Source organism: Hyla sarda, chromosome 8 (assembly GCF_029499605.1).
Source record: "Hyla sarda isolate aHylSar1 chromosome 8, aHylSar1.hap1, whole genome shotgun sequence".
NCBI lineage: Eukaryota > Metazoa > Chordata > Amphibia > Anura > Hylidae > Hyla > Hyla sarda.
The window spans coordinates 82,079,192-82,106,976 of NC_079196.1; the positions used below are offsets into that span (position 1 = coordinate 82,079,192).

The 27,785-nt window shown below is 44.0% G+C and overlaps 1 protein-coding gene across 1 annotated transcript in view; it reads left to right on the forward strand.

Annotated features, from left to right (window-relative positions):
* The window catches only part of RBM44 (RNA binding motif protein 44), a 213,163-nt gene that overhangs the window by 173,125 nt on the left and 12,253 nt on the right, over positions 1–27,785 (forward strand). The window contains exons 10-13 of the mRNA XM_056534838.1: positions 8,141–8,234; positions 8,320–8,374; positions 14,083–14,162; positions 16,868–16,941. Of these exons, the coding sequence (XP_056390813.1) occupies positions 8,141–8,234; positions 8,320–8,374; positions 14,083–14,162; positions 16,868–16,941 (303 nt within the window). The remainder of the gene's footprint in view (positions 1–8,140; positions 8,235–8,319; positions 8,375–14,082; positions 14,163–16,867; positions 16,942–27,785) is intronic.

The following is a 27,785-nucleotide window of genomic DNA, read 5'->3' on the forward strand; positions in this document are numbered from 1 at the left end:
TCCTTGTGGCTTAGCCTATGAAAACGCGATAGGATTTCACAACATAAATCCACCATTAGGAGGCAGAAACTCCTATTGCCTATCCCACATAATTTCCATGTATCAGGTCATTCTATAGCCAATCTTCGATTTCAGGTTTTAGAACAGGCCCCCAAACCCAGATGAGGTGGTGATCGAGTGAAACAATTAAAAAGGAGAGATGCTTTCTGGATCCAAACTGTTCAAAAATTCTCGAGTCAAGGGGTCTCAATAGAGTATGAGATTGTGAATTTATGCTTATGACTGCAATTTGAATGTTAATTTTTGATTTCTTATTATTTTTCCTTATGATATCTGTTTTCCACTCACAGGCCAATTAATCCTGGATTGACAGAGGTTCACTCTATGAATCCTTTTTTTTTCATTTTCACTTTTACTCCTCTCTTTTACTTTTACTCCTTATATCACCCCATTTCTTGTTGTCGTTTTCTTCGCAATTTTCTATCTTTCTTTCTCATAGTCTTTCTCATTATATTGCTACTTATATCTCCTCTTTTTTTCTATTCTATACACTTCCCTTCCATTTTCTCTTATTGCACTATTACCTATATAATCATTTTCATGTTTTTTTACTAATTATCAATGCTTAATGGTCCGCTTAATGCTCATTTACCTATATGATAGTTTTCTTACTTTATTATCTACCATTTAATCCTTTTTTTCTCCTTACTCCGGTTCTTATATTCTCTTTGCTTCTTCTATTCTATATCACTTATTTTACCTTTCTCTCTATAATCTCCCCTATTCTCTCCTAGATTTCTATTCTATGAAATGCACTCTGCGTTCCACTTCCGGTCCCGATACTGGATTGCATTTCCGGAGCTCGGGGCTTGACATGCAGCTGCGTTCCACTGACAGACTCTCTTCTACTGCGCAAGCCCGAGACGTCATTTCCGTTCTAAGCCCGTGGACTCATTCTGAGCTCCGGCTGGATATTTAGACCGGCGTCTTTTCACGCTCCACACGGCTCTCGTGACTTATGGCCACGCTACAATCTACTTTATTGCATGGCTCTTGGCCGATTCTTCTATCCTCCGCACCAGTCCTGGTAAGTATCGCCATACCAAGTGCTATATTTTATGCTAATCTTTTTGTTGCTAATCTGTGTGTTACCATTACTATACTATTTATTGGGACCTTAGCTATTCACGTCTCCTTAACTAACCCTCTCCAGGTTTCCTTTGGATATAACTCCATTCAATATTGCTGAATAATGTCTCATCCAAGTACATCCCAGTTCCTTCAATATGTAGTAGTATGTTTGTACATATGACAAATATGCTTATGATGTAGATAATGTGATTTGGATTTTATTTGGTCTCTCCTAACATTTGATATTATCAGGGATTTATATGACTCTAAATATAAGATCCCTATATTGCCTAATAGATGCATGACTATTATTCACGATTTCTGTAGTGCAACTGTACTCTATGCTATACTATTATCTTTACTTTATGTATATTACCTATATTCTATTCTATGTATATAATTTTGTTTGTTTTGACATCATCCTCATTATTGTTTTGTCTTTTTATTATGTTATAGTATAATTCTGATGAAGGTCCTGGTAGGGCCAAAACGTCAATTGATTTAAGGACTGTGAAAATAAAACTCTTTACATTATACATTGGAGTGCCAAGTTTATTTTTACAAGTGTTAACCTCTTCAGGACGCAGGGCGTATGGATACGCCCTGCATTCCGAGTCCTTAAGGGCGTATCCATACGCCCGTGGGAATTCCGGTCCCCACCGCTAGCCGGTTGGGGACCGGAGCCAGATGCCTGCTGAAATCGTTCAGCAGGCATTGCGGCATATTGCCCAGGGGGGTCATTATGTCCCCCCATGTCGGCAATGGCCGCAGATCGCTGGACAATTCAGCCCAGCGATCTGCGGCAATTCCGGGTCAATCGGGTCTCCAGTGACCCGGAATTACTGGCTGATCGGGGCCGTCTCTGACGGCCCTGAACAGCTATAGCCAGCAGGGGTGAGGTGGCACTGGTGCCACCTCACAATTGCCCTGATTCGGCGGCCGGTTTACCGGCCGACCATTCAGGGCACCTGCTGCGGTTGTCACTCCCGCAACCCGCTCCGCCCCTCTTCCGGAGGACGTGAGCGGGTGCAGGAAGTTGACCCCCCCCCCCGGCGTCCCTGTTAGGATCGGGGCCCCAGGAGCGGAGGCGGCGAGGGACTGACCTGTGTGCGGCGGCGTGGAGCAGCAGTTAGAGGTGATTGACAGCCTCCTGCCGTTGCTTAGCAACAGCTCCCAGCATGCAAAAAGGGCATGCTGGGAGCTGTAGTTATGCAACAGCAGGAGGCAGACCACCACAACTCCCAGCATTCCCTTATGTGCATGCTGGGACTTATAGTTTTGCAACAGCTGGAGGCACATTTTTTCTATGGAGAAGTGTACCTTCAGCTGTTGTATAACTACAACTCCCAGCTTGCACAAACAGCTAAAGTGCATGCTGGGAGTTGTAGTGATGTATCTGCTGGTTGCATAACTACAACTCCCAGCATGCCCGTTGGCTGTCGATAACTGCTGAGAGTTGTAGTTTTGCAACAGCTGAAGGCACACTGGTTGTGAAACACTGAGTTAAGTAGCAAACCAGTGTGTGTCCTGCTGTTGCATAACTACAATCCCCAGCATCCCCAGCCAAAGTATTATGCCTCCAGCTGTTGCATAACTACAACTACCAGCATGTACGGTCTATCAGTGCATGCTGGGAATTGTAGTTTTGCAACAGCTGGATGTCATGTGTTTTTTTTTTGCAACAGCTGGATGTCATGGTATGCCATGTGGGTTTTATATATTTTTTTTGCTGTCCTGGCACCATAGGGGCTTCCTAAATGCGGCATGCCCCCAGAGCAAATTTTGCTTCCATAAAGCCAAATGTGACTACTCCTCTTCTGAGACCTGTAGTGCGCCAGCAGAGCACTTTTCACCCCCATATGGGGTGTTTTCTGAATCGGTAGAAATTGAGCTTCAAATTTTGGGGGTATTTTCTGCTATTATCCTTTTTAAAAATGTAACATTTTTGGGAAAACAAGCATTTTAGGTAAAATTTTTTATTTTTTTACATTTGCTAAAGTCATGAAACACCTGTGGGATATTAAGGCTCACTTTATCCCATGTTACTTTCCCCGAGGGGTCTAGTTTCCAAAATGGTATGCCATGTGTTTTTTTTGTTTTTTTTTGCTGTTTTGATACCCTAGGGGCTTCCTAAAGGTGACATGCCCCCCAAAAACCATTTCAGAAAAATGTTCTCTCCAAAATCCCCTTGTCGCTCCTTCCCTTCTGAGCCCTCTACTGCGCCCACCGAACACTTTACATAGACATATGAGGTATGTGCTTACTCGAGAGAAATTGGGCTACAAATGCAAGTAAAAATTTTCTCCTTTTACCTCTTGCAAAAATTCAGTCTACAAGAACATGCGAGTGTAAAAAATGAAGATTTTGAATTTTCTGCTTCACTTTGCTGCTATTCCTGTGAAACACCTAAACGGTTAAAACACCGACTGAATATCATTTTGAATACTTTGGGGGGTGTAGTTTTTATAATGGGGTCTTTTATGGGGTATTTCTAATATGAAGACCCTTCAAATCCACTTCAAAACTGAACTGGTCCCTGAAAAATATCGAGTTTGAAATTTTGTGGAAAATTGCTGCTGAACTTTGAAGCCCTCTGGTGTCTTCCAAAAGTAAAAACTTATAAATTTTATGATGCAAACATAAAGTAGACATATTATATATGTGAACCAAAAAAAAATTATTTTGAATATCCATTTTCCTTACAAGCAGAGAGCTTCAAAGTTAGAAAAATGCAAAATTTTCATTTTTTTCATAAAAAAAGGATGCAAGTTACCATAAAATTTTACCACTATGTTAAAGTAGAATATGTTACAAAAAAACGGTCTCGGAATCAGAATGATAACTAAAAGCATTCCAGAGTTATTAATGTTTAAAGTGACAGTGGTCAGAATTTCAAAAAAACGGCCGAGTCCTTAAGGTGAAAAAGGGCTAAGTCCTTAAGGGGTTAAAGGATTGGGATTCCTACTTGGGTACCAGTTGAGGGGAGTGACATATTTGTTTCACATATTCTACTTTAACATTTATTAATTTTCGTCGATACTTGCATCATTTCTTGGTGAAAAAATTTAACATTTTGCAGTTGTCTATTTTTGAAACATTCCGCTTGTGAGGAAAATAGGCATACCAAATAAATCATATATTGATTCACATATAAAATATGTCTACTTTATGTTTGCATCATACAGTTGACATGTTTTAATTTTTGGAAGACATCAGAGGGCTTCAAAGTTCAGCAGCAATTTTTCACAAAATCAATCAAATTCAAAATCAGAATTTTTCAGGGACCAGTTCAGTTTTGAAGTGGATTTGAAGGGCCTTCATATTTGAAATCCTGATAAATTGCCCCATTACAACAACAAAGTATACAAAATGACATTCAAAATGTTTAACCCTTTAGGTGTTTCACAGGAATAGCAGTAAAGTTAAGGAGAAAATTCAAAATCTCAATTTTTTTTACACTAGCGTGAAATTGTGGACCCAGTTTTTGAATTTTTACAAGGGATAAAAGGTGAAAATGCCCCCCAAAATGTCTAACCCAATTTCTCTTGAGTAAGGAAATACCTCATATGTGAACATAAAGTGCTCTGTGGGTGCACTAGAGGGCTCAGAAGCAAAGGAGCGACAATGGGATTTTGGAGAGTGAATTTTGCTGAAATGTTTTTTAGGGGGCATGTCGCATTTAGGAAGCCCCTATGGTGCCAGAACAGCAAAAATAAAATCCATATGGGAAACTACACCCCTCAAGGCACATAACAAGGGTTACAGTGAGCCTTAACACCCCACAGGTGTTTGACAACTTTTCGGTAAAGTCAGATCGATGAATTACATTTTTTCACAAAAATGTAGTTTTTCCCCAAATTAACCATTTTTACAAAAGGTAATAGGAGAAAATGCCCCCCAAAATATAGAAAGTATAGAAATACCGCATGTGTGGACGTCATGTGCTCTGCGGGCAAACTACAATGCTCAGAAGACAAGGAGCTCCAGGCTTTTGGAGAGAGAATTTGTTTGGAATGGAAGTCGGGGGCCATGTGCGTTTACAAAGCCCCCATGCTACCAGAACAATAGACCCCCACCACATGTGACCCCATTTTGGAAACTACACCCCTCACAGAATGTAATAAGGGGTGCAGTGAGCATTTACACCCCACTGGCATTTGACAGAGCTTTGGAACAGTGGGCTTAGCAAATGAAAAATTTAATTTTTTATTTTCACAGACCACTGTTCCAAAAATCTGTCAGACACCTGTGGGGTGTAAATGCTCACTGCACCCCTTATTACATTCTGTGAGGGGCGTACATTCTGTGAGGGGCGTAGTTTCCAAAATGGGGCCACGTGGGGGGTCTTCCGTTCTGGCACCATGGGGGCTTTGTAAACGCACATAGCCTTCAATTTCAGCCAAATTCTCTCCAAAAGCCCAATGGCGCTCCTACTCTTCTGAGCCCTGTAGTGCGCCGCAGAGCACTTAACATCCACATATGGGGTATTTCCTTACTCAGAAGAAATGAGGTTACAAATTATGGGGGGTTTCCTATTACCCCTTGTGAAAATGAAATTTGGAATTACACCAGCATTTTTGTGAAAAAATAAAAAAATTTCAACGAAAATTCTTCAAACACTTGTGGGTAGTTAAGGCTTACTATACCCCTTGTTATGTTCCTTAAGGGGCCTGGTTTCCAAAATGGGGTCACATGCGAGTAGGTGGGTGGTTGGGTGGCTGTTTATTTTTATTTTTTTTGTGTTTATGTCAGAACAACTGTAACGATCAGCTGTGCAAATTGCCAAATGTACATGATGCTCTCAATCCTGAGCCATGATGTGCGTCCGCAGAGCATTTTATGTCCATAAATGTGGTATTAACGTACTCCAGTAGAAATTGCGTTACAAATTTTGGGGGACTTTTCATTTTCACAAGAGGTAAAGGGAAAAGAGTATGGGGCAACACCAGCAAGTTAGTGTAAAAAATAAAAAAAAAATTACAATAACATGCTGGAGTAGATCCCAACTTTACCTTTTCATAAGGGGTGTAAAAAAAAAGCCCCCCAAAGCCCTCCCGAGTGCAGAAATACCCCATATGTGGCCCTTAACTGTTACCTTGAAATACAACAGGGCTCTGAAGTGACAGCGACATGCACATTTGAGGCCTAAATTAGGGATTTGCATAGGGGTGGACATAGGTGTATTATACGCCAGCAATTCCCAAACAGGGTGCCTCCAGCTGTTGCAAAACTCCCAGCATGCCTGGCCAGTCAATGGCTGTCCAGCAATACTGGGAGTTGTTGTTTTGCAACAGCTGGATGCTCCGTTTTGGAAATACTGCCGGATGAGATGTTTTTCATTTTTATTGGGGAGGGGGGTATGTGTATGGGGTATATGTAGTGTTTTAGCCTTTATTTTGTGTAGTGATCTTAGAGTACATGCACATGATCAGGTTCACAGCGAGTTTCCCGTCAGGAGTTTGAGCTGCAGTGGAAAATTTGCTGTATCTCAAACTTGCAGTGAGAAACCCAGTGTAAACCTCTGTCCACGTGAGGCAAACCTCCAACTGTTGCAAAACTACAACTCTCAGTATGCAGTGACAGCAGAAGGGCATGCTGGGACTTGTAGTTATGCAACAGCTGGAGGCACACTGGTTGCAAAACACAGAGTTTTACTTAACTCAGTGTTCCCCAACCCGTGTGCCTTCAGCTGTTGCAAAACTACAATTCACAGCATTCATGGTCTGTCAGTGCATGCTGGGAGTTATAGTTTTGCAACAGCTGGAGGCACATGGGTTCGGAAACACTGAGTTAGGAAATAGACAATGTTTGCCAACCAGTGTGCCTCCAGTTGTTGCAAAACTATTCCCAGCATGCCCAGACAGCAGAAGGGCATGCTGGGAGTTGTAGTTTTGCAACAACTGGAGAACAGTTTGGAGTGGTGTCCAAACTGAAGCCCTCCAGATGTTGCAAAACCTCAACTCCAAGCATGCCCAGACTGCCCAGGCATGCTGGGAGTTGTAGTTCGGCAACATCTGAAGGGCCAGATGTTACAGAACTACAACTCCCAGCATGCCTGGACTGTCTGGGCATGCTGAGAGTTGTAGTTTTGCAACACCTGGAAGAGCACAGGTTGGAGACCACTGTACAGTGGGCTCCAAACTGTGGCCCTCCAGATGTTGCAAAACTACAACTCCCTGCATGCCCGGAGAGCCAAAGGCATGCTGGGAGTTGTAGTTTTGAAACTTCTAGAAGCAGCAGTCAAGATCACTTTACAGCAATCTTCACTGCTGGCTCTGATGCTGACGCTGCCTCCTCCACTTGCCTGCCGCCGGTCCGGTTACTCAGGTATGTGCCGCCACATTGGCCCCCGGGGGTCATCTTTCCCCGCTCTGCCCCGACTTCTAGGGGTGGGCAGAGAGGGGGATCTGAACTTTCACCCCCCTTCCCCCAGTCAGCTGAGACACTGTGATTGGTCCACAGGGACCAATCACAGTGATCGCTGACCAGGACCATTCATAGATGTGGTGGCTTACAGAAAATATCTCCTGCCTGTTACAGCGGGACTTCTGCCTGTTAACCCGTGTGATGCCGCACATCGCCGGGTTAACTGAATGACTTGTATAAAAGGCAGGATGCGCAAACTACCTGCATAACCTGACGTTTCTCATCCTGCGGGAAGGGGTTAAAGAAAAAAAACTGCAAAAAATCCTTAATTCAGAAGCTTCTCATTGCATTGTTTTAAGTTTATTTACTAAAAATGTGAATGTTATTACAGTTTACATAGTTCTGTTAATAGGGATTTGTCTCACTGTATGCAGATCTTCACAGGTGATAAAAGTATGCCGGCTTATAATACATTAGCAATCAATATGATTTGGCGCATTAGCTTTCCATGCTGAATTCTAATGTAATATATTTTGTCCTAATCTATAAAGCATCTCTCAAAATATAACATGCCCAATATAAAATATTATTTGAAAAGAAAGCTTAAATACTGCATTTGGTAATTTGATTCCTTTTCTTATAGCTACCTGCTGAAGGATGCTTGTCAGCCTAGTGAAAGACAGAATGTCCCTGATGTTCCAGCCAAGGACTTGAAGGGAACGGATTGTAGGAAAAATGTATGTATTTGTTGTTTCATAGTAATGATTTTTACCTTTTTCCTCTCTTGATGTCTCTTTTTATGGGTATGTATTTTGCTTATAGGATCTTGAAGCTTCATTCAAGTTTTGTCTGGATAAATACGAGCAAAAACCAAATGGTAGGTCCTTAAATGGTTCTTTGCAAAGTTTGCATACAGTTTATATATCCATAAGTCCATCATTACTGCTTTTAGCAGTGTGAGATATCCTTGCAATCTCCAGCTTGTTCCTGAAAAAATAGCAGCCTATGGTTATGGTCAACAGTATTTTTTGTCAGTATTTGTAAGCTAAGGCTAGGTTCCTCCGAGGCACACCTACATTGGGAAAATTTTAAAATGAGTATGCTCAGAATGTCATTTATTTTAAATGCCGAGCGTAGTTAGCTAGTGACTACACATTTGGGTCATATGCGTTATATTTCATTCACTTCTAGAGCTGCGGTCCCTATTATGCTATTACATTATGCCTTATACTGCAGTCACCTTTAGGGCTGCTGGACAATTATGCAGTCACAGCATGTCACATCCAGAACTTCAGTCAGTATTCTGCTGTTAAAGGGGTACTCTGGCAAAAAACATCTTATCCTAATGCACAGTTCATGTGGGATTATAGTGGCACAGTACATTTTGGGGGCATAAGTGGTACAGTACATGACATGTAGGGGCATAGTTAATGTAGAGACCTAGGGGTACAGGCCTTGGCATTTTGCTCAGACCCTCAACAAATGGTAGACCTGATTAAGCAGACTCCTACAAAAATAGTTGAGTACTTCTGCTATAGTAGATAGTTCCCCTTGGGGACATAGAGAAAAAAAGTTTAACTAACTTTCCTTTTTTTATCGGCTCCATTGGGGGACACAGACCGTGGGTGTATTCTGCTGTCTCTAGGAGGTGTGACACTATGGTAATAAAAAAAAGTCAGCTCCTCTCAGCAGGATATACCTCCTTCAGGCCCTGAGGCAATATGTTTAAGCTTAGTGTCTGAAGGAGGTGGACATGGTCTAGAATTCTCCAGACCAGGTCTTCTGATTTTTTGTTTTCCTAGTTAGAGACATGTTAGTTTTTTATTCCTTTTTCTTTCCTGTTTTCAGGTGGGGACTCAGGGACTCCGGTTCCCTGTTTCCCCATTGCGAGTAAGGGGGCACAGACATTGCGTATATGCGCTGTTCACCCCCCCTCGCCAACTGTCAGCGCCTGGGTTGGTACCTCATGGGTCCTGGTCCCCATATTTACCTGCTTGCCTCGCTCGCGCATAGCAGCCAGGCGTGATGCAGGTGACAAAAGCTGGCTGAAGACTTCACTTAAGACTCCATTAGGTATGTTCTTCTTACTGAGGTAAGTGCTTTCCCCCTTTTCTCCTTAGATGCAGACTTGCAACCTCTGGAGACCCCCTGTTTTTGGCCCACCTTTTCAGGTTATAGGGCTGGCTTATACAGGGGCTGGACTTTTTATTCTGGGGGGAGCAGTGGCATTTTAGGGGGCATGTAATCTGTGTTTTACTTCACTGTGTGTGTGTGCTTACTTTGACCGCAGCGCCTTATATGCGGCTGACAGCCGCGGCGCTTGTACGGGCCGGGCACTCTGAGCGCCGGCTTACTTTCACTTCTCCGGCAGTCTCTGCCGGCGTATAGGCAGCCCGCTCTATTCCCCCGAGCGCATATGCGGCTGGCTTCTTCTCGGCCAGTCTGTAGCTCCGCCCACAGGGCTGTCGGAGCTCTTCAGAGGCGCGAAGTAGCCTCCAATCAGCGCTGTGGTCGCGATTTTCCGTTAGGAGGGGCCAATTAGTAAGTGCCTCTGCTTCAGGCACGCCCCTCTCTGCTATTGGCTGGCCTGTTTCTGTCACTCTAGCTGCACGGAGCCGGGTTCTCCTCACCGCAGCTGCCATGGGACACAGACTAGGGTGAGAAAGTTCCTGACGTCATCGACTTATTTTGTCTATAAGCACTGTAATACCATGATGCCTGGCTCTACTGAGCCCACTTGCCCTGCCTGCTCCCCCAGACCCCCTGGTACCCCCTGATCCCCTTTCGGTTCCGGTGGATTCAGCCGCTCCACCAGCCTGGGTTGGTTCCCTGACCCAGTATATGGCTGACTTGACCCAAGTCTCCTGTTGGGTGGCTGAGGCCTCCCGGGAAGTGGTGTCCGCCTTGAAGGGGTCTACCCTGCGCAGGGCCTCTGAGAGGGCCCACTCCTCGTCTCCACATGCTTCATGCTCTCACAAGCGTACTAGGGGTGCCTCGTCTGACTCTTCCATTGAGTCTTCAGATAGACGTGGGCGTCCCCTTCGTGGGTCCCGCCCCCTCCGTGTCATCTGGGCACAAACGTCGCTCCTCCAGAGCACGTTCTCGGAGTCGCCGCTCTGCCACGCCAGAGCCGAGTACCGGTTCAGGGTCGCCCCCCTCCAGGACTGCCTCCACTCGTTCACATTCTCCTGGTGAACTGGCGGACGAAGCTCCCGAGCCGGCATCTGACTCAGAGGTCCGCTCGGATTCAGTTGAAACGGTGAACTCATTGGTGACCGCCATAAGAGACACCTTTCACTTAGAGGACCCAGGATCTTCGGATGCCACTCCAGGAGTATCCTTTCATCGTGCTAAGCCAGCACCTCAAAGGTTCAGCTCTCACGCTGACTTTGACGCCATTCTGGAATCTGCATGAAAACATCCAGACAAGAGGTTCCCGGGAATCAAGACGATTCAAGAACGTTATCCATTTGACAAGGACCTTGTCACAAAGGTGGTTTCCTCTCCTGCAGTGGATCCACCAATCTACCGGATCTCTAAGGCAACTACACTGCCACTGGCAAATGCCGCTGCCTTCAAGGATTTCACGGGCAAAAAGGTAGAATCCTTAGCGAAGTTTGCCTCTGAAGCAGCTGGCTTTTCTCTTCTTCCCATCTTCGCCTCGACATGGGTGTCCAAGGCTCTGTCGGAGTGGTGCCTAAAGCTCCATCAGGGTATCTTAGCGGGATCCCCCCCAGAGGATCTGTCTGCTCTGGCTCTCCAATGTCTAAAGCTGAGGACTTCCTGTACGCGGCTTCCATGCAGTTAGCCCGTTGTTCTACCTTTGCTGTGGGTCACCTAGCGGCTCTCCGCCGCTCTATGTGGCTTAAAGCTTGGAATGCGGATGCCGCTTCCAAAAGATCTCTCACTGAGCTTCCCTTTACGGGTGTCCGTCTTTTTGGCAAGCGTCTTGATGAGAATATCTCTGAGGCGACAGGAGGTAAGAGTTCCTTGTTGCCTCAAAATAAGGCCCGCCCTACTTCCCAAAGGAAGTCCTCGTCCTTTCGGACCTTTGGCTCCAGCAAAGGGTCCGGGCATGCGCCTTCACGGGACAAGATGGCTCCCTCGTTCCGGACGCGCCCGTCTTGGAAGTCGGACACCTACCTGTCCGGCTGGTTTCCGCCGAAATCAGGCAACCGCAAACCCACTTCTGCATGAAGTGAAGCCCCCACCCGCAGTTTTTTTTCTCGGGTGGGAGGTCGTCTCTTACTTTTTCGAGACATCTGGACTCACACATTCAGGACTCTTGGTTCAGGGATGTGGTGTCCAAAGGTTACCGAATCGAATTCGCCTCCCTTCCGAGCGATCGCTTTTTTCGATCACGGGCTCCCCGGTTTCCTTTTCTGGCGAAGCAATTTCGAGAGGCTCTCCATTCTCTCCTTTTCCAAGGGGTTATCGTTACCGTTCCTCCAGGTGAACGGTTTCGGGGTCTTTTTTCCAATTTTTTTGTGGTTCCCAAGAAGGACGGTTCTTTGCGACCAATCCTAGACCTCAAGCGTCTCAACCGTCATCTTCTTATCCGCCGCTTCCGAATGGAGTCTCTCCGTTCGGTGGTGGCGTCCCTGGAACAAGGGGAATTTCTTCCTCGGTGGACATCAAGGATGCCTACCTCCATGTCCCAATATTTCCAGGCCATCATCTGTACCTCCGCTTTGCTGTTCCGGAGGGGCATTTTCAATTCTGCTCCGTCCGGACTTGCTCTCTCAGGGTCCTCCTTGCCACCCCAATTTACAGTCGCTGCATTTGATGGCGTGGCGGTTGAGACCGCGGTTTTGAGGGCCCGCAGGTTCTCTTCCCAAGTCATTCACACCATGCTCAGGGCTTGTAAGCCCTCCTCCGCAAGAATTTACCACTGTACTTGGCGGCCTTATTTTCGTTGGTGTGAAGCTCAGCACTTATCCCCTGTAACCTTCTCTGTTCCCCGTCTTCTCTCCTTTTTGCAGTCGGGTTTGGAACAGGGGTTGTCTCTCAGTTCCCTTAAAGGTCAGGTTTCGGCCCTTGCTATTCTTTTCCAGCGGCCTCTGGCTTCTAATTCTCATGTCCGGACCTTCCTTCAAGGAGTGGCGCATTCTGTTCCTCATCGGTCACCCTCTCCCCCTTGGGACTTGAATCTGGTTCTGAATGCCCTCCAGGGTGAACACTTTGAGCCCTTTAGAGAGGTGTCTCTCCGCCTCCTTTCTTGGAAAGTGGCGTTTTCTTGTTGCTATCACCTCCATCCGGAGGGTGTCTGAATTGGCAGCTCTCTCCTGCCGTTCTCCGTTTCTGGTGATCCACCAGGACTAGGTTGTTTTCCGGCCAGATCCTTACTTTTTGCCTAAGGTGGTTTCGGCCTTTCATCTCAATGAGGACATTGTCCTCCCGTCTTTTTGTCCTGCTCCTTCTCATCCTAAGGAGCGCTTACTACACAAGCTGGATGTAGTTCGGGCAGTTCGGTCTTATCTCTCCATCACTTCTTCGTTTCGTGAGTGTGATTCCTTTTTGTCCTTACAGAAGGTCGTCGTAAGGGACAGTCTGCTTCCAAGGCCACCATTTCTCGGTGGATTTGGTCCGCCATTTCGGAAGCCTATCGCTGTAAGGGGAAGATTCCTCCTTTCAGGGTTGTGGCTCATTCTACCCATTCTGTTGGGGCATCCTGGGCTCTCCAGAATAGAACCTCGGCCTCGCAGATTTGCAAGGCGGCTACCTGGTCGTCTTTGCACACTTTCTCGAGGTTCTACAGAGTTTATACCTTCGCATCGGCTGATTCTAGTCTGGGCCGTAAAGTGTTGCAGGCGGCAGTGGAACGGCCGTCTACCTGACTGCTTATCTGCCCACAGGGACAGCTTTGGTACGTCCCACGGTCTGTGTCCCCCAATGGAGCCGATAGACCCTTTTTTGGGGTTTCCTTTCGTTCTCTGTCCGAGGGTGTGTTCAGTTATGTTTTTTTCTTCTGGTTCTCGGACAGTTTGGGTTTTCTTTGACCTGTTGGTCCTTTCCTATTGCTCTGGAACTTCAACTGATTACCTCAGGGCCTGAAGGCAGGTATATCCTGCTGGGAGGAGCCGACTTTTTTTTATTACCATAGTGTCACACCTCCTAGAGACAGCAGCATACACCCATGGTCTGTGTCCCCCAATGGATCCTTCGAGAAAGAGATTTTATGGTAAGTAAACAAAAATCTTTTTTTTTTTTTTTTGTAAATATGAATAAGCTCCTCCCCAATAATTAAACCTTATTGGTTCCATTTTACAAAAAATTTTGTAAATTACTAAACATATGTAGTATTACTGTGTGCATAAATGTTCAAACTACTCAAATATGTTAATTAAACCACACGGTAAATGGCGTATATGCTAATAAATACCAAAATCCAGGATTGCGTACTTTTGGTCATGTTATGGCTATTGGAAGGCGAGGAGGAAAGAACAAAAGGGCAAAACTGAAAAATCCTTGTGTTCCTAAGGGGATGTAATGCACTGTGGTATGCCATGTGTTGGTTTTATTTATGATTTGTTGGTTTTATTTATGATTTGTTTTTTTTAAATAAATTTTGTTCGTTTTTTTAAGAAGAGCATCCTACAGAGAATTTATCAGAACCTAGTCGTTACTATGTCCATGTGGGAAATGTAGCTTCTTGTGTTAAAGAGGTATGCTTTAAAAAAATATTTGTGGCACCTGTTATTGTTGTGAAAGTGACAATATGATCCATAACTTTATTAATTTAGAGTATTACAGCAATATCTGTGTGTGTATCACTGTGACAGTCAAAGTTTGGTCCATTTCTTGTGAGTTCAGATTCCCAACCCAATAGTAAGCTAGGGTTCAGATTTCAGAGAAATAGTTAGGGATTCCTTATGTGTGATGGTCAGTCCTCTCCATTCACTGTCTATGGGAGCAAGTACATCACTCTGGGTATCTCCAGAGCTCACATAGGCATCCAATGGTGCCTGTGCCGACCCATTGTTTCATTGAGAGGGGAGAGTTGAGTCCCCATCCTGCAGAGGGTCCTGGAGGATACATTTGCTATGCATTCATCAGTCTGTTAAGAAGCAGAGCGCCAATAACACTGAAGTTTTAAAGACACCAAGGCAGATGAGGGACCTCCAACCCTTATCTAAGCTAATTGAGACCTTCACGTGGGGCACCAATGCCTCCCCCATTCTTAGGTGCAATGTTAACTTTTAGATTTTCCTGTCAACTTTGATCGTGGGCAATAGCGGTGAGTCCTGGCAGCTGATGGAGGCCATTACTCACTGACACTCACTTGGCTTACTTCAGAGTCCTGTAACAGATGCAGGGCATAAATTTACTCTTTGTCCCTAAGGAGTTAACTGCTTTTTGGGGTCACCCCTATTGAAAATATAATAAATATATATATATATATAATCTTTTTTTTTTTTTTTTTGTTTTTATTACACTCAATGCTAACAGTGTTGTCCAGGATTAGGATTAGAAAACATAGCTGCTTTTTTCCATAAACTGATCCATTCTTGTCCTTATTTGTGTGTGGTATTGCAGCTTATTTCCATTAAAGTGAATGAAGGGGACTTGTAATACCACACACAACCGGAGGACAAGTATGGTCCTGGGAGGATAGACCCATGTGTTTTTTATATTTGGATATTTACTTTATTGGTCTCCTCACAAGGATATCCAAGTCTCTAGTTAAGGATTCCTTACCTGCCATCCTTACTACATCCCTACAGGAAAAGTTTGAAAATATAGTTATAGTTAGTTTTGAAGATGTAACCAGGATAACAAAGTATGGGGTTAAAGGACAAGTATCATGAAAAAAACTTATTCTTCAAACTAAACTAAAAACTTAAACTCCAAAAGATTCAGAATAAGTTTTAGGGGCTCCAAACAGCCCCCCCCTCCCCCCGATCTGCTGTTTGGAGCCCCAGCTCTCCATCACAGGGGCGCATCACAACCCCTGCCGGAAACAGAGGCAGCCACGCTCCCTCTATATAGCTCTATGGGAGAGCCGAAGATTGCCGAACAGCTCTCCCATTGCACTATATGGTGGGGGCGTGGTGACCCCCGCTTCGGGCGGGGTTGTGACGCATCCCTGTGATGGAGAGCAGGGGCTCCAAACAGCAGATATCGCAGGGGCCCACAATCTAAAACGAAGGTTTTTTTTTTTTTCATGATACTTATTAGGGATCGACCAATATTGATTTTTTAGAGCCGATACCGATAACCTGTGAACTTTCAGGCCGATATCCTTGGTAAAATGAGGGTGCGTGTGCGGGTATACCCTGATAAACTGTTTCTGCCGACGCTTTAAATCAATGAACTGAAGCGGCTTTTGTGGGGCCAGAGACCGCCGCCGCCACCCGCTTCTCTCCCCCTGCCTGTCCTGAGTCCAACCACCGCCGCTGCCAGAGACCACCGCCGCCATTCGCTTCTCTCCCCCTACCTGTCCTGGGCTCCTGAGTCCAACCACCGCCGCTGCCAGAGACCGCCGCCGGTGCCTCATTGCCTCCCCCATTACCTGTTCCCGGGGTCCGCGCTACTTCTGGCTCCTGCGGCGTCCTGCGCTGTTGCTGTGCAATGACGAGTGACGTTATCAACGTGACGTCACAGTCAGTGGCCCGGCGCACAGTGACAGCTCAGGACACTGCCGGAGCCAGAAGTAGCGCGGACCCCAGGAACAGGTAATTATAAAACCGGGAATGGGGGAGGCAGTGGGGCACCGGCGGCGGTCTCTGGTGGCGGTGGTTGGACTCAGGACAGGCAGGGGGGGAGAGAAGTGGGTGGCAGTGGCAGTCTCTGGTGGCGGTGGTTGGACTCGGGACCCCAGGACAAGCAGGGGGAGAGAAGCGGGTGGCAGCGGCGGTGGTTGGACTCAGGACCCCAGGACAGGCAGGGGGAGAGAAGCGGGCGGCGGTCTCTGGCCCTGCAAAAGCTGCTGCAGTTCATTGATTTAAAGCGCCCGCATTATCGGCAAGGTAATTGTCAATACCGATAACTTAGAAAATCGTGAATATCGGCCAATAATATCGGCCAAACCGATAATCGGTCGATCCCTAATACTTATCCTTTAAGCAGGGCTTGAATAATTTACTTTAATGTGCTTCCTTGCTTGAAGCTTCTGAACAGCAGCTAGCTATATTTGTGGCTTTTGAAAGGCTATTTGGTCACTGTTCATACAGCTAGAACTAGAAACAGTGGGGCAGACTAACCATGGCAAATGTGCCAGAACTCTGGTATAATTTGCACACAAAAAAAGGGAGCTTACGTGACTTGTGCTCCATTGATTTGAGATTTAGATTAATTTTTTTTTAAATCTGCATTAGGATATTATATGTATATACTTATTTTTCTTTTCATTGGACATATTACATTGTAGGCAGAACTGATGGATGTCTTCCAAAAATACCATGTGTTAAGTGTTTTTCTCGAGGAATCTTCTCTGTCATGCAGGTGAAGTATTGACATTTTATATTTTGTGAGAAAGACTGTACATTTATGATAAGTTAAGAAACCTGCTCGACAAAATTGGTTCTTTAGACCTTGGACACAAAATGCTGTGTACAGAATGGATCCCTAAGGTTAGTTTCTACTTGTTTTTTTATTTTTTTTTATAAACTCCAAGAAAAATGCCAATTCTGCCGCATGGCGTTTTTTTTTTTTGGCCAAAAAACGCTGAGGCCAGATGTTAGCTGTAAATCAATGAGAAATCGCTAAATTCTTATTCCACTTGGCGTTTTTCACTTTGGCATTTTTTTTTTTATCCTTTTGCAGTTTTTTCCCTCTTCTTTTGGCATTTTCAGCTCCTTGGGAATCGCAGCATGTTAAGCCACTGGCAATTTTTTTCAGTCAAAATCGTGGCATTTTTCTCCCATAGAAGTCTATGCGAGTGAAAAAACGGCAAGAAAAATATGTGGGTTTTAACTTTGGCGTTTTTGCCGGCGGTTTTCATTCTTTTTTGGACTTTAGCGATCCAGAAAAGTGATGGAGATACCTTTTTTAATAAAATTTTGTAGGTTACCATTAAAAAATAATAATAAAAAAGATACAGTAGCGAAGGAAAAAATTGTATCTAACGAAATGTATCTTTTTTATACAACATTTTTATTAATTTTTAAACAGGGATCAATTTATGTGGGCGGGCGGGGACCTAAAAATTTAGCCGACAATTATAAAAATGTAGTGTGTGTGTGTTTTTCACTTTTTTTCTTTATTTTTTTATTTTTTTTAAGGTAGTAGTATTACTACTCCCAGCATGGCACACACTGTTCCATAATGGGAGTAGTAGTAAATGTACTAATAGACAGATCGCCCGTTGCGATCCTTCTGTATAATGTATAGATGCGGCGGCCGCTCTTCTTTGGTCCCCTGTACTGCCGTATATATACACATATTCATATTTCACGCAGAGACCTGTGATTGGCCGGATGGTTCCAGCCAATCACAAATCTCTGTCTGATATATGAATATGTGTACATATATGTCAGTGCAGGGGACCATAGAAGAGCGGCTGCCCGCATATATACATTATACAGGAGGATCACAGCGGGTGTCAGGAGTGATACCCGCTGTGATCTTTCCTTAACTGCAGGTACTACTACTCCCAACATGGAGTACACTCTGCTCCATGATGGGAGCTGTAGTACCTGCATTAATAGACAGATCGCAGCGAGTGTCAGAAGTTACACTCGCTGCAATCTGTCTATTAATGTAGATACTACAGCTCCCAGCATGTAGCAGTGTGCTCCATGTTGGGAGTAGTAGTACTTGCAGTTAAGGACACATCACAGCGGATGTCACTACTGACATCCGCTGTGATTGTCCTGTCTATAGCAGAGATGCAGAGCAGCTGTATACATCGCTTGCATCTCTGCTCTGTACTTTGGCCACTCACTCGTTCATATTTCCCTCAGAGCTGTAATTGGCTGCAACCATCCGGCCAATCCCCACTCTGGGCGGAAAATAGGAATGAGTGATGTTCTATTCACATCACTGGCCGGAGTATAGTGCAGAGATGCGAGCGATGTATACAGCCGCATCTCTGCTATATTATGGACGATCGCATCGGGTGTCAAACTGACACCCGGGGCGATATGTCTAGTAGTACAGGTACTATACTCCCATCATGGAACAGTCTGTTCCATGCTGGGAGTGTTAGTACTACCTAAATAATGTAAAAAATAGAGAGAAAAAAGTGAAACGCACACATTAATTAAAATTTAGTTATAAAAAAATTATATTTCATTAAATACATATTTTTCCATCACTACTGCAGCCTTTTATTTTTTTGGTACCCAACAAATTTTGGGTACCAAAAAAAAGAACACCAAAGGTGCCAAAAATGCAATTTCCACACAAATGGAAAAACGCCAGCAAAAAACAGACGCAGGACATTGCACTGGCGTTTTTCCAGGCGTTTTTTCCAACCCAAAGAACGCAGGACAAAAAAACAAGTAGAAACTTAGCCTAAGACATCCTCCTCTTAATCTTCAAAGGCATACAGGGAGCTTCCTTATTTGATGTATACCGAAACGTAAGTAAAGTAGAAGAATTTTCTTTTGTTTCTTAGGCTGCATTCACATTCTGCTGTTTAGATCCGTTCAGTTCTTCTCCCGTCATAAATAAAAACATTTTTTTGTTCTGAGCATGCTCAGAAGTAAAAACGGATAAATAAAATAGATTGAAAAAACGGATGCAAGCGGATGACATTAACCCCTTAAGGACGCAGGGTTTTTCCGTTTTTGCATTTTCACTTTTTCCTCATCATAACTTTTTCAATTTTGCACATAAAATTCCATATGATGACTTATTTCTTGCGTCACCAATTCTACTTTGCAGTGACATTAGTCATATCACCCAAAAATCCACGGCGAAACGGAAAATAATTTCATTGTGCGACAAAATTGAAGAAAAAATAAAATTTTGTAATTTTTGGGGGATTCCGTTTCTACGCAGTTCATTTTTCGGTAAAAATAACACCTTATCTTTATTCTGTAGGTCCATGCGGTTAAAATGACACCCTACTTATATAGGTTGGATATTGTCTTACTTGGGAAAAAATCATAACTACATGCAGGAAAATTTATATGTTAAAAATTCTCAACTTCTAACCCTTATAACTTTTTTATTTTTCCGCGTATGGGCCGGTATGAGGACAAATTTTTTGCGCCGTGTTCTGAAGTTTTTATAGGTACAATTTTTGTATTGATTAGACTTTTTGATCACTTTTTATTCATTTTTTCATGATATAAAAAGGGACCAAAAATACACTATTTTGGACTTTGGAATTTTTTTGCGCGCACGCCATTGACCGTGAGATTTAATTAATAATATATTTTTATAGTTCGGACATTTCCGCACGCGACGACGATACCACAAATGTTTATTTTTATTTACAGTTTTTTTTTTAATGGGAAAAGGGGGGTGATTCAAACTTTTATTAGGGAAGGGATTAAATGACCTTTATTAACTTTTTTTTTTTCCCCTTTTTTTTGCAGTGTTATAGCTCCCATAGGGACCTATAACACTGCACACACTGATCTCCTATGCTGAACCCTGCAAAGCCATAGCTTTGCACGGATCAGTGAGATAGGGGCTTGATTGCTCAAGCCTGTCGCTCAGGCTTGGAGCAATCAATCGACGATCGGACACCATGGAGACAGGTAAGGAGACCTCCGCCTGCGTCCCAGCTGATCGGAACATCGCGATTTTATCGCGATGTCCCGATCAGCCCGACTGAGCTGCCGGGAAGCGTTTACTTTCGCTTTCAGACGCGGTGGTCAACTTTGATCGCCGCGTCTGAAGGGTTAACAGCGCGATGCACAACGATCGATGCCGCGCGCGGTTAGCCCAGGGTCCCGGCTATGATTAGCAGCTGGGACTGACCCGGTGTGATGCGGGGTCACGGCGTGACCCCATTTTAAACACCTGGCGTAGGGCATACAGGTACGCCCTACACCCTTAAGGAGTTGAAGGCGCGATCGCGCTGATGTCTGCCATTAACCCCTCAGATGCCGTGATCAATACAGATCACGGCATCTGCAGAAGTGTGGCACTTAATGTGGACAATCGGATCTTAATGTGGAAGACGCGGAGATCCGATCATCCAGAATGGCAGACAGAGGTCCCCTCACCTGCCTACGCTGCCTTCTTCGGGTCTTCTGCTCTGGTCTGAGATCGAGCAGACCAGAGCAGAAGATGACCGATAACACTGATCAGTGCTATGCCCTATGCATTAGCAAACGAATGAGTGCTATAAATAGTCCCCTATGGGGACTATTAAATAGTAAAAAATAAAATAAAGTAAAAATTATTGGAAAAATCCCCTCCCCCCCCAAAAAATGTAAATTGTCCCATTTTCCCCATTTCACCCCCAAAAAAGTGTAAAAAAAAAAAATGAAATAAATAAATTTATAAACATATTTGGTATCGCCGTGAGCCTAAATATCCGAACTATTAAAATGTAATGTTATTGACGGCATGCTTTTTTTTCAACATTTTATTCCCAAAAATTGATTAAAAAAAAATGTATTATAAGTTTTATATATTCAAATATGGTATCAGTACAGATCACATATGAGCCCCCATACTGCTGCTTATGCAGAAAAATTAAAAAGTCATAGGTCTTCATAATAGAGGGATTTTAAACGTACTAATTTGGTTAAAAAGTTTGCGATATTTTTAAGCGCAACAGTAATAGAAAAGTATGTTATCATGGGTATCATTTTAATCTTATTGACCCAAAGAATGGAGAACACATGTAATTTTTACCGTAATTTGTACGCATTATAACGAAACCTTCCAAAATTAGCAAAATTTTGGTTTTCTTTTTAATTTCCCCACACAAATAGTATTATTTTGGTTGCACCATACATTTTATGGTAAAGTGAGTGATGGCATTACAATGGACAACTGGTCGCGCAAAAAACAAGCCCTCATACTAGTCTGGGGATGAAAATAGTTATGACTTTTTGAAGGCGAGAAGAAAAAATGTAAGGCCAAAATGGGCTGAGTCCTTAAGGGGTTAAACACTACTGCAGGAGAAAGGACCAGGTATTATTCCCAAAGACAGAGATGTGGTAATTATGGGGACTGCAGCATCCTTAGCCCCTTAAGGACCAGGGGGGGGGGGGGGGGGGGGGTTCCGTTTTTGCACTTTCGTTTTTTGCTCCTTGCCTTTAAAAAGTAATTTCTCCTTCAATTTTGCACCTAAAAATCCATATGATTGCTTATTTTTGCGCCACCAATTCTACTTTGTAATGACGTCAGTCATTTTGCCCAAAAATCAACGGTGAAACGGAAAAAAAAATCATTGTGAGAAAAAAAAAAAACGCTGTTTTGTAACTTATGGGGGCTTCCGTTTCTACTTAGTAAATTTTTCGGTAAAAAAGACACCTTATCTTTATTCTCTAGGTTCATACGATTAAAAGGAAACCCAACTTATATAGGTTTGATTTTGTCGTACTTCTGGAAAAAATCATAACTTCATGTAGGAAAATTAATACGTTTAAAATTGTCATCTTCTGACCCCAATAACTTTTTTATTTTTCCGCGTATGGGGCGGTATGAGGGCTAAGTTTTTTGCGCCATGATCTGAAGTTTTTATCTGTATTGATCGGACTTTTTGATCGCTTTTTGTTCATTTTTTCATGATATAAAAAGTGACCAAAAATGCACTATTTTGGACTTTGGAATTTTTTTGCGCGTACGCCATTGACAGTGCAGTTTAATTAACGATAAATTTTTATAATTCGGACATTTCCGCATGCGGCGATACCATATATGTTTTTATTTACACTGTGTTTTTTTTATGGGAAAAGGGGGGTGATTCTAACTTTTAATAGGGGAGGGGTTAAATGATCTTTATTCACTTTTTTTTTCACTTTTTTTTGCAATGTTATAGCTCCCATAGGGACCTATAACACTGCACACACTGATCTTTTACATTGATCACTGGTTTCTCATAGGAAACCAGTGATCGATGATTCTCCCGCTTGACTGCTCATGCCTGGATCTCAGACACTGAGCAGTCATTCGGCGATCGGACAGCGAGGAGGCAGGTAGGGACACTCCGGCTGTCCTGTAAGCTGTTCGGGTTTCGCCGCGGCTATCCCGAACAGCCCACTGAGCTAACCGGCACTTTTTACTTTCACTTTTAGGCGCGCGGCTCAGGTTTGAGCGTGCGGCTAAAGGGTTAATAGCGCGTGGCACTGCGATCAGTGCCGCACGCTATTACCGGGGGTCCCAGCTTCACTATGACGCCGGGCCCACCGTGATATGATGCGGGGTCACCGTCGGACTCCGCGTTATATCACGGGAGCGGGACCAAGGACGTACTCATACATCCTTGGTCCTTAAGAGGTTAGGCTTCTGGTGAATTGTGGAGCTGTAAATAAGCTTGCTGGTATGAATAGAATACCATTGTAATGAGCAGTGGTCTCAAACTGTGGCCCTCCAGATGTTGTAACACTTCAACTCTCAGCATTCCTCTACACAAGTTTTGATGAATCTCCCCCACAGAGGGGCTAAATGCAACCTGTAAATGACATTGCTGAGAGGAAGCAACCTCTTGAAACTGACCACTAAAGGGCAGAGAGAAAAAATGTGCTATGGAGAGGACATTCTTCCCATTGCCAAAGCCTTTTGAGATCAGAAGTAGGGGGCTGCATGGCGAAACACTATCTAGACTAGACTTAAGTGTCCAGAAGCTATATTTTGGAGCTTAGTATGAAACAGTATGTGGCCAGTGAGAAGGAGATGGGAGAAGGGACTAAGTGGACAGGCTGGGAGAAGAGCAGCCTGACAGCCTTAGTGATAGTTAGATAAGAGTGAGGTACCTTCTGAGGGAGAAGTGGTGGAGGGATGGGAATATCTACTTGCATGATACTCTCCTCTTTCCAAAGTTCTTGCAGAATCGCCCCTTCAGCATCAAGAAAGACAAAGCAGAGGGTGACCATTCACTTTATAAACACCTGTATTACCAGAGGAAAAAGAAATATGGTGAGGTGGTACATAACGCACATTTACGTCCTATACATAACCGCGAGCATCGGAGTGATGCTCTGGTCATGCGCGGTAGCTCCCGGCTGCTGATGTCAGCCATTACCGGCAGATGCCTGGCTACTATCTGCAATCACGTTGATGTCAGCCATTAACCCCTCAGATGCCGTGGCATCTGCACAAGTGCGGCACTTAATGTGGACGATCGGATCGCCCACAGCGCTGCCTTGGCGATCCGATCATCTATAATGATGGACACAGGTCCCCTCACCTGCCTCCGTCCATCTCCCGGCATCTTCTGCTCTGATCTGAGATCAAGCAGACCAGAGCAGAAGATAGCCGATAACACTGAACAGTGCTATGCCCTTTGCATAGCACTGAACAGTATTGGCAATCAAATGATTGCTATAAGTAGTTCCCTATGGGGACTATTGAAGTTTTTTTTTAAAAAAGTAAAAAAAAAAGTGAAAAATCCCCTCCCCACAAATTTAAATTGTCAGTTTTTCCCAATTTTACCCCCAAAAAGTGTAAAAAATGTTTTTTAATAAACGTTTGGTATCGCCGCATGCGTAAATATCTGAACTATTAAAATATAATGTTAATTATTCCATTCAGTGAACGTAAAAAAAAAGTAAAAAATTGCTGCTTTTTTTTTATAACATTTTATTCCCCCAAAAATTTATAAAAAAATGTATTCAAAGTTTTATATATGCAAATGTGGTATAACATTTTTTTTAAAGATCACGACTCTAAAAAAAGCCCTCATACCGCCGCTTATACGGAAAAAGTTATAGGTCAGCAAAATAGAGGGATTTTAAGCGCACTAATTTGGTTAAAATGTTTGCGATTTTTTTTTTTAAGCGGTATAATAATAGAAAAGTATGTTATCATGAGTATCATTTTAATCGTATTAACCCACAGAATAAAGAAAACAGGCCTATTTTACCTTAAACTGTACAGCATGAAATCGAAACCTTCCAAAATTTGCAAAATTGTGGTTTTCTTCAATTTCCCCACACAAATAGTCTGGGGCCGGATCGGGCTGCCTGCTGAAATCATTCAGCAGGCATCCTGGCACATCGCCCAGGGGGGTCCTGAACACCCACGATCCCCCTGAAGGGATAGGAGTGAGGTGGCAGGGGTGCCGCCACTCCTATCCCTGCCAGTGGTCGTTCAGAAGCGTTCGACTAATAGCAGATTGGGGGGGTTAAAGTTTGGTTCCCCGGTTCTGCCCACCCTCAGTAGTTCGGGCAGAACGGGGGGAACTGTCCTTTAACCGGCGCCGGAGGTCACTCACCATCGGTGGCAGTGGGTGGAGATGACATGCGGCTGGCTCCCTGGTGCTGACTACGGAAGCCGGTGAGTTGCCTAGCAACATCTGGAGGGCTAGAGTTTGGAGACCACTATACAGTGGTCTCTAAACTGTAGCCCTCCAGATGTTGCAAAACTACAACTCCCAGCATGCCCAGACAGCTGTTTGGGCATGCTGGTATTTGTAGTTTTGCAACAACTCCCAGCATGCACGAACACCAAACGGCTGTCTCGCCATGCTTGGAGTTCAAGTTGCGTACCTCCAGCATCTTCCAGCATCCCCTTCGGCAATCAGTACATGCTGGGAGTTGTAATTTTGCAACAGCTGGAGGCACACTTGTTGGAAAATACTGAGTTAGGTAACAGAACCAGTGTGCCTCCAGCTGTTGCAAAAGTGTGTCAGTGCATGCTGGGAGTTGTAGTTTTGCAACAGCTGGAGTTTTGTCCCCCAACTCCCCCCCCCCCCCCCCCCAGGGTACATTCACATGGGCTGGTTTACAGTGAGTTTCCTGCTTCAAGTTTGAGCTGCAGCAAATCTCCCTCCGCAGTGCAAACTCCTAGCGGGCAACTCACCGTAACCCCCCGCCAGCGTGACTGTCCAGGCATGCTGGGAGTTCAGCGACAGCTTGAGGCACCCTGTTTGGGAATCCCTGGCGTAGAATACCCCTATGCATTCCCTAATTTAGTCCTCAAATGCGCATGGCGCTCTCTCACTTCGGAGCCCTGTAGTATTTCAAGGAAACAGTTTAGGGCCACATATGGGGTATTTCTGTACTCCGGAAGCAATTGCATTACAAATTTTGGGGGCTTTTTCTCCTTTTACCCCTTATGAAAAGGAAAAGTTGGGGGCTACACCAGCCTGTTGGTGTAAAAAAAAATTAAATGTTTACACTAACCTGCTAGTGTTGCCCCATAGTTTTTAGTTTCACAAGATGTAAAAGGAAAAAAAGACCCCCAAAATTTGTAACGCAATTTCTAGTACGGAAATACCTCATGTGGGTGTAAATTTCTCTGCGGACTCACAACAAGGCTCAGGAGTGAGAGCACACTATGTACATTTAAGGCCTAAATTGGTGATTTGCACAGGGGTGGCTGATTTTACAGCGGTTCTGACATAAGCGCAAAAAAATAAATACCCACATGTGACCCCATTTTGGAAACTACACCCCTCACGGAACGGAACAAGAGATATAGTGAGCCCTAACAACCCACAGGTGTTTGACGAATGTTCGTTAAAGTGTAGCTCCCACCAAGTAATATATAATCTAATATGTCCCTACCTATTAGTAATCTAGCCCTAACCCCCTACCTGGCTTTAAAAAACTTTTAAATCGCTTTAATAGTTTAGATTTAGTGCTTCTAAATCTGCTCTATAAAGCAGGGCAGGAAGCAGCGCTTCCCAGCAGGCACGACGTCACTGATGCCTTGCTGGGCGCTTGCTTCCGCCCTCAGATCGTCTATGCAGCGCTCCTGTCGGGAGCGCGCATAGATGATCTGCCAATAGCACTGCAGATCAGACTTACCCATCCGGAGGATCAATGCAGCAATGAGTGCTCGCACTGCCTCCGGACAGGGTAACGGGGGCGTGCGGGGCCGCGCACGAGGCCAGTGGAGCTGGCCAATGCGCGCAGCCCCAGCTATCAGCGTGCTCGCTCTTGCCTGTTTGATTGACAGGCGGGAGCGAGCACAGCAGTGCCTGAATTTCGACTCATTGCCAGGCTGAAATGAGTCGAAATTCAGTGGTGACGTCACTGCTGAATGCATTCGGCCACTAGGAGGGCGACCCCTAGTGGTCGAATTTAAGTGATTTTAAACTTGTTTAAAATCACTTTTTTTTTCTTAAAGTATATTAGAGAAATGTTGTAGTACTTACGTACTACAACATATCAATTTTTTTACTTCATGACAGTGCCCATTTAAAGTTAGATGGGAAAATGTAAAAAAATAATTTTTTTTATGAAAATGCTGGTGTTACCCTAAATTTTTCATTTTCACAAGGGAAAATGGTTAAAAAAAAGCCCCCCAAAATTTGTAACCCCATTTCATCTGAGTTAGAACATACCCAATATGTGGATGTAAAGTGCTCTGCTGGCGAACTACAATTCTCAGAAGAGAACGAGCGCCCTTGGGATTTTAGAGAGAAAATTTGTCCGGAATTGAAGGCCATGTGTGTTTACAAAGCCCCCATAGTGCCAGAACAATGGACCCCCCCCCCCCCCCCCCAACACACACACACGTGACCCCATTTTGGAAACTACACCCCTCAGTAAGGTCATAAGGGGTGCAGTGAGCATTTACGCCCCACAGGTGTCTGACAGATTTTTGGCACATTTTCCATTTTCACGGACAACTGTTCCAAAGATCTGTCAAGTGCCAGTGGGGTGTAAATGCTCACTGCACCCCTTATTAAAAAAAATACATTCTATATTGATTCACATATACAATATGTCTACGTGAATCAATATATAATTTTTTTGGAATATCCATTTTCTTTACAAGCAGAGAGTTTCAAAGTTAGAAAAATGTAAAATGTTCATAAAATTTGGGGATTTGTCACCAAGAAAGGATGCAAGTAACGACAAAAATTTTTACCACTATGTTAAAGTAGAATATGTCACGAAAAAAATCAGAATAAATGGTAAAAGCATCACAGAGTTATTAATGCATAAAGTGACAGTGGTCAGAATTGCAAAAAATGTCTCTGTCCTTAAGGTGAAAAAGGGCTCAGTTGAGTTGAAGAACTGGCATAGCATCAAAATAAAAATCGCTTTAGAATCTGCACCAGAGGTGACAAAATGATATTACTCTTTATATACTTTCCACAGAGCCTTATCTATATATATATATATATATATATATATATATATATATATATATATATAACTCAATGTGTGTGTGTGTATGTTGCAGCATCACGTTTTTTTGATGGAGAAAGAAATGTTGGGAGTGACAGATCTGTGGATAGATCTGTTGACAGACACAAGTAA